At 25.3% G+C, this 6,748-nt stretch overlaps 1 protein-coding gene across 1 annotated transcript; it reads right to left on the reverse strand.

Annotated features, from left to right (window-relative positions):
• Window positions 1-589: 589 nt before the first annotated feature.
• LOC136088897 (molecular chaperone MKKS-like) lies at window positions 590-6,311 on the reverse strand. Its single transcript, XM_065813988.1, has 2 exons — window positions 6,027-6,311; window positions 590-3,087 (listed from the first exon to the last, which is right to left on the reverse strand). Exon 2 carries the CDS (start codon window positions 2,380-2,382, stop codon window positions 748-750), a length of 1,635 nt encoding a protein of 544 aa, XP_065670060.1. The 5' UTR covers window positions 2,383-3,087; window positions 6,027-6,311; the 3' UTR covers window positions 590-747.
• Between the last annotated feature and the right edge of the window lie 437 nt (window positions 6,312-6,748).

Below are 6,748 nucleotides of genomic sequence, written 5' to 3' on the forward strand. Positions count from 1 at the left end.
ACAAACAAAGTATATATATAAATATTATAACCCAACTAAAACAAAACTCATCAAACTAAAATGCTTTGTCTATTTAACTTACACATTAAAAAACCATTTCATTCTTTGTTTTAACATTTGTACTTTTTTTTTAAATATGTTTCAAAAGAAAAACATTTATCATAAAAAATACATAACTATATAAGTAAAAAAAAAAAAAATACATAATTATATAAGTGAAAAAAAAAAGGTTTATTAATACTTATAAAAATTCATTATAAGTTTTTTGTTACTCCATTAAAAAGCATTTTGATAATATAAAAGCATTTAAGATCAAACTTATTTAATTGTAACAGCTTTCTAAAACATTTGTCTTTTTTTTTTTTCAACGAAACTTTGTATATCTTTACAAATATATTAACTTTAACTATTATTATTATATTAAAATTTTGTTAAAGAGTCTTTCATTATTGTAGAATGTCATCGTTTATAAAAACAATTTTTTGTTTTTTAATAACGATTATTATAAAAAACTACAATAATTTATATATTATAAATTTAAAAAAAAAAAACAATTCTAAATTATACTATAAAAAAAAACCACTATTAGTAACTTGTTTAAAAAAAGCATTTTTACTAGACAAGTACTCTAAAAACACACACAAAAAAACAAACAGTTTAAACAATAAATAACTCTTTTACAAAAATATAAAACTAATGATAATATTACAAAAGTTTAAACAATTCACTGAATAAAAAACTAATTTATTAGATTTGCAAAATTTGGAAAGATATGTGCGACACAATATCCGATAGTGTAACAGAAGCTTCAAGATTGCGTAAGAAAACTTCTGATGGATGGATTACAATGTCAGCATAAGAAACCAAGTTTATTGTTTTAGCTTCGATAATCTTTTCATGAATATTTCCGGAACTAATCAGTTCAATAAAAGGTATAAAATTTAGGTCAATATTGCTATTGATTGAACCGCAACAACATCTTGTTCGAAATTTAGGATTAATCCAATGATGATGAAATGAATCATCAATAAAATGTTCAAGAATTTCTTGTTCGTTGTCAATAGCTAAAGCTACACTTAAAAAGGATTTTACAACAACATCAACAACTTTCCGCAGATTATTAGTACAAGAAATTTTTAGTTTTTTGGTACGTAAGTATAATAAATGCATTGCAATCATGGTTTCAATACATCCTCCGCCATAAACTACCTGTGGGTGAACTGCCAAACCTTGCAACAAAACCATAGATACTTCAAAACATTGAGCCAATGTATCAAGTTCTTCATCACTTTCTGCACACAATAACAGTGTTTTTGATGTAGAACTTGTTGATGTAATTTGTATAAAGTGTCGATTGTTCAAATTTAAAAACTTAAAATCATTCATTACTGAAATATATTGTGCAAAATCTGTAAGAGTTAGTGTTGACATAACTTTGCAATTGAATAAAGATTGCAATGATGAAAGTGCAATACTTCCGATTCGATCAACACAAATAACATTATTTTGCTTCAATAAATATTTTACTTTTGGGTGAACAACTTTTTGACAAATCAAAACATCAGCTTGTTTCGAAAAATTGTAACAAAATTTGCACAAAAAATTTAAAATCTCTTCTTTAGTTTTCATTCTAGAACTTACAATAATGCTTTCCTTTTTCTCCCCTAAAAGCTCTTCACTGTCTATTGAAAGTGATACATTGACCAAACAAACACGCAAAGTTAACTTTGTAGGTAACAAAGCATCATCAAAATAACTTTCAACAGGCAACAAAAAACCATCGTAAATACAACTATCTTTTATCTTGGATATTACACGGACAACTTTTATGTCTTCTTTTTTCATGGTGCTAGCAAATGATGTTGTGTAAAGAATACATATACAATCTAACTCCATCCAACTGAGTGTAATCTTAGGCATTAAGATGGTTTTAATGATTGATTGAACATCACTAAATTTACTGATGTCAATGAAGATGTTGATGGTGTTTAAAAACTGCCTAATTTCAGACAGGAGATACTTTTTATCATTTGAAAGCTCAAAATAAGGCAGAGAATGTGATTTTAAAACTAAATTTGAAGACATGAGAAATGTAAACAAACCGCCATCCATAGTAACAGCAACATGATTTTTCAAAAAACAAATCATCAACTTTAACACATCGCATTTAGGTTGAAGAAAGTTGAATAAATCATGTGAAGAAACTACCATGCGAGTAAAGTCGCCTGTTGTATTCTTTAGTAAGATAAATTTTACATGACATCCAAATATTTTAGTCACAATATCTTGGCATTGCTTAATGCTTTTATACATATCATCTGCATCACAAATGCGAACTGTCATCCTGTAACAACAAGAATCATAAATGATCAATGAAAACATAACATCAAAATAATATTTGAAACTAGTACTTTTAGTTAATTTATAAACAATTATAAACAAACTATATTTTACTTATGCTTGCACAACACTAATACATTCTCCACTCTTTATTATATAAAATATAAACTTTTAAACTTTTTCTGAAATATAGAAACGCAATACTTTGACAAATATTCATAGCAACGCCAAAATGATAGCATATTAAAAAAAAACTTTTAAATATTTATCGCAAAATATAAGTTTAAATCTTTAATTCAAACTTTAAGAAAAAAGTTATTATTTTTTGACAAAGTTCATCACAAATTTTTTTTTTTTGATTATTAACAAATACAATCACATCACAAAAAAAAAAAAGAAAAAACATTCAAAATATATAAAATGCACTTAATATTTATATGAATAATTAACGAGTCAAGATGTTTTGATTGCTCAAATTGAATGCAGAAGCAAATTAACCAGTCCATTTTTCAGCAGACATTAGATCAGCAAAATGTTTACAGTTGCTTAGTCTTTGCAAAAACATATTTGCCTAATATCACATCATACCCAACACCAGCTATTAATTCCTCAGATTGTTAATGAAATTAGTCATGTCTGTAGCGTTATCTATATCTTTGTTCATTATCTTTTCACAAAAAACACATGCAGCACTGCAAAGTAAACACCATGATGATGCTCATGTTCTTGTTGAAAATTACATCCACTCTAAAAGAAAAAAAATACATTAATTTTACATTTAATAAGAAACATAATTTTTAATACCATGAAAACAAAGTAATCTTTTAAAATGTCTTGTGGTCTACTGGTTCAATCAACATAAAACTTTTTTTATTATCTCAACGCATATGCATACATATAATTAAACTTAATGGGATATAATTTACCTTCTCCTTGTGACTCTTGTCATAAGAAGGTAAATTATATCTCAATTAGCTTACTGATTTACTGTTATACTGCCGCTTCATTCTAAACATTCATACTTTTAAAACTTTTTTTATGTTCATTAAACATGTTTTTTTTTTTTAATTATTATTGAATATATAATATACTATATAACAGTGATGGCCAAACTTTTTGACTCAAGAGCATTTAAATATTCACTTGGACCAAAAAGCTGCAAAAACTAACTATTAAATAATTTTTTTTTTGCTATAGATATGTTTCAAAATATTTATTTTGAAATTTACATGTGCTGGCAAAATATTTTTTGTATTATTTTAAAACGTTATTTAGAACCTTAAAAATTAGGATTTCTACAGAAACAAAAAAAACTTTTTTTTAAAGAAATTATATGTAAAGATGTATATAGTATATAATTAACAAAATTACAACAATAAATTTTCTTATCATCATCAATAGGAAAAAGTTTATATAAAAGTTTTATGAAAAAAATTTACTATACACATTTTTATTTTAATGTATTTGAATTGAACTTCAGAACTTTCTAGTAACTACGAAATAATAAATAAAATTAACAAATGAATTAAATAATATAAATAGGAAAACAAAAAACTTCAAAACAAATATCACAGTAAAAATAAAAATGCTTAAAATATTAGTAATTTTACAATCTAAAAATTTTTTTTTCATTATTTACAAAAGATTTGCATGATAAATTTTCTTTGATCATTAATTGATTTGAAAAGATCTTTGTGCAAACATATTTGCACGTGCAAAACACCTTCACACCTTTTTTTCTTTGCTAATTCTTATTGCATAAATCCAGAAAGTGAACCTTCACATCTGTACGCTAAACTAAAAATTGAATTTTATACTTATCTTTTTTAATTGAGGACACTTGACTTACAGGAAATCTCTTATAAAATAAAATTAGAGCACTTTGCACCATTATAAGATTTTGATCTTCTTAAAGAACTTATAGCTTTATTTTAAATTGAAACGTATCTTCAGGGATTTTTCACTACTTAAATTAAGGTAATTAATACAATTAATAAAATTAATAGTATAGATAAACACAATTAAAAAATTAGTTGTATGGAATACTATTGCCATATCTAGGGCGGATCTTTCAATGATGCCCTTTCTCTTTTAGACAAGGTGCAAAAAAGCATTAAAAATGTAGTTAGAACTGCTTGCAGCCACCCTTCAACCATTATAAAATCCTTGTAATGTTGCTTCTCTTTTTCTTTTCTATAAATACTGGCACTGCTCTAAAGAGCTAGAGCCTCTTGTGCTATCTACTAAAATTCATTTCTGTGTTACTAGTTATTCAATTAAGTCTCATCCTTTTACTGTGACTGTTTTTAAGTACTTCAAAAAATTCTTATGCGCCCAGTTTTTTTCTTCAAATATTATTTCTTTGGAATTTGCTCCCTTTATCTTGTTTTCCTAATTCATATAATTTGCAATCTTTAAGTTGTCTGTTGATTGTTATCTTGCTCTAAAAACTTCATCTTTTCTCTTCCATTCACTTTCAACTCTAATAGTGGTTGCTTGCAGCCAAGTTGGAAGTAAAAATGTTTAAAAAAAAAAAAAAAGGTGGCTTTTAAGTTAAAAGACACCTTACAGCATAGTAAAATACCACTTGGTTCATCAATAATACCCAATTCATTAATATAAATTTTAAACTATCTGTGACTTTTTGGATCTGTTTGAATATAATTTACATTCTTCATCACTGATAATAATAATCACTGAAAATAATAATAAGCAAGGAAATAATTTTTTTCTGATAAATGTTCTCAATGAATCATGCAACGAACTTCACTTTTTAATAAGGCAATAAGACCAAAATGTTTACCCACTGTTGCTGATGCACAATCTGTTGCAACACTAACAAACTTGTTTTTAAGTACATTGGCTTTAACCAGAACTATTTTAAAGGCTTCCTTTATATCAAATCTACAAGTTTTGTCATTCAGTTCAACCAAATCAAGTACTTCTTCAAAAAATACATCTGAAAGTACCTGTGTAACAAGTACTTCTATTTGAGGTTTATCTTGAAGTTTCTTTTTTAAGTTTTTGGTTTCTCAGTATATTTGCATACACTCTCATTAAAGGATATTTGTGGATTTCTCCATTATTTGATTGTAATTTTTTTTTTATAACTTTTTTTTTTATAACTTTGTGTCTAGTAAACACAAAGTTGTATAATGCAAAAAATGTATAATGCAAACTATTTCACAACAGTCTCTTATGTTGTTATAATGCAATTTAGTGCTATATACAAATAATTATTTACTACATAATTAAATGATTAATATATTTGAATTCTTCATTTCACAAAGTTTTATAAAATCATTCAAGTAGATCTTCATATACATTTACTCATTTTAAAACTTCTTTGGAGTGAGAATTTTAAATTCTGAAATATATATATATATACATATTAAGTTTAACATTAGTTGTATGCAATATAATGATTTATAATGTACAAGCATTGAATATTTCATAAACTATACCTTTGTTCATGTATAAATCATAAACTATATTATAAAACATATCTTTGTATATATTTTTAAAATGTGCTTATATAAATTTTCCACCAGTATCTTTCAATTCTTTTTTTTTTTTTAACTTTCTTAATGCCCCAGAAAGGGCAACTACAGTAGAGAAGGCAGTTCATTTATTGCTTCATTTTTATTTTAAACTCTCTATCAAGTCTAAAAATTTGGAACACAAACCTTGTTAAACACGGCCACTGCGCAGAAAAACAGATTGAGCGTGGTACTTTCAGAGGAGTTGGGTGAACCAGAATTTCTTGACTGTAAGCTGAGTGTCTAGCATTAGTCTTCTAATGCATTACTTAGGAAAATTTCAAAATACAATGTTAAACAATAACAATAACAAGAAGATCAACTAAATTAGTGATTAAGCCTAAAAAAGAATCCATTTCATAACAAAAAAATCCATTCAATTAATATATAAAATCAAAAATTTGTGTTAAAAAGATGCTGTAAATTATATACTAAATGATATACTGAGTAAACAATAAAGTTATTACTGATAAATTTTAGCATTAGTTGGCGTTGCTGTTGACGTGAAGGTTATAAACAAACTTGATTGTCAAAAAAGGAAATTTTAGATTTTATATAATATCATAAAAAACTAAAAAAAAAATATATACATGTATATGTAATATGTATGTATATGTAACATGTATATACTAATATATTAAGTAAATGTTTTCTGTTATTATTTTGATTATGAAACAAATTTTTTTTTTTTTAGAAGTTTTTGCACAAATAAAAGTAAAAAAATCTTTGAATAAAAAAAACGGTGATAACAGTCAATTATAGAAAACAAAACTATTCAAACGAAAAAATATTTTTGTTTATTCAATTAAATGTGTAAAGCAATTGTTCAACTCACAGAATATTCAAAAACATGTTAATTTCAAAAACTG

The sequence above is a fragment of the Hydra vulgaris genome, chromosome 12 (genome assembly GCF_038396675.1).
Source record: "Hydra vulgaris chromosome 12, alternate assembly HydraT2T_AEP".
Classification (NCBI taxonomy): Eukaryota; Metazoa; Cnidaria; class Hydrozoa; order Anthoathecata; family Hydridae; genus Hydra; species Hydra vulgaris.

Bases quoted from the DNA above. Each gene is read 5' to 3' on its own strand.
- LOC136088897 (XM_065813988.1), bottom strand. From the start codon at position 2,382: ATGTTTTCATTGATCATTTATGATTCTTGTTGTTACAGGATGACAGTT.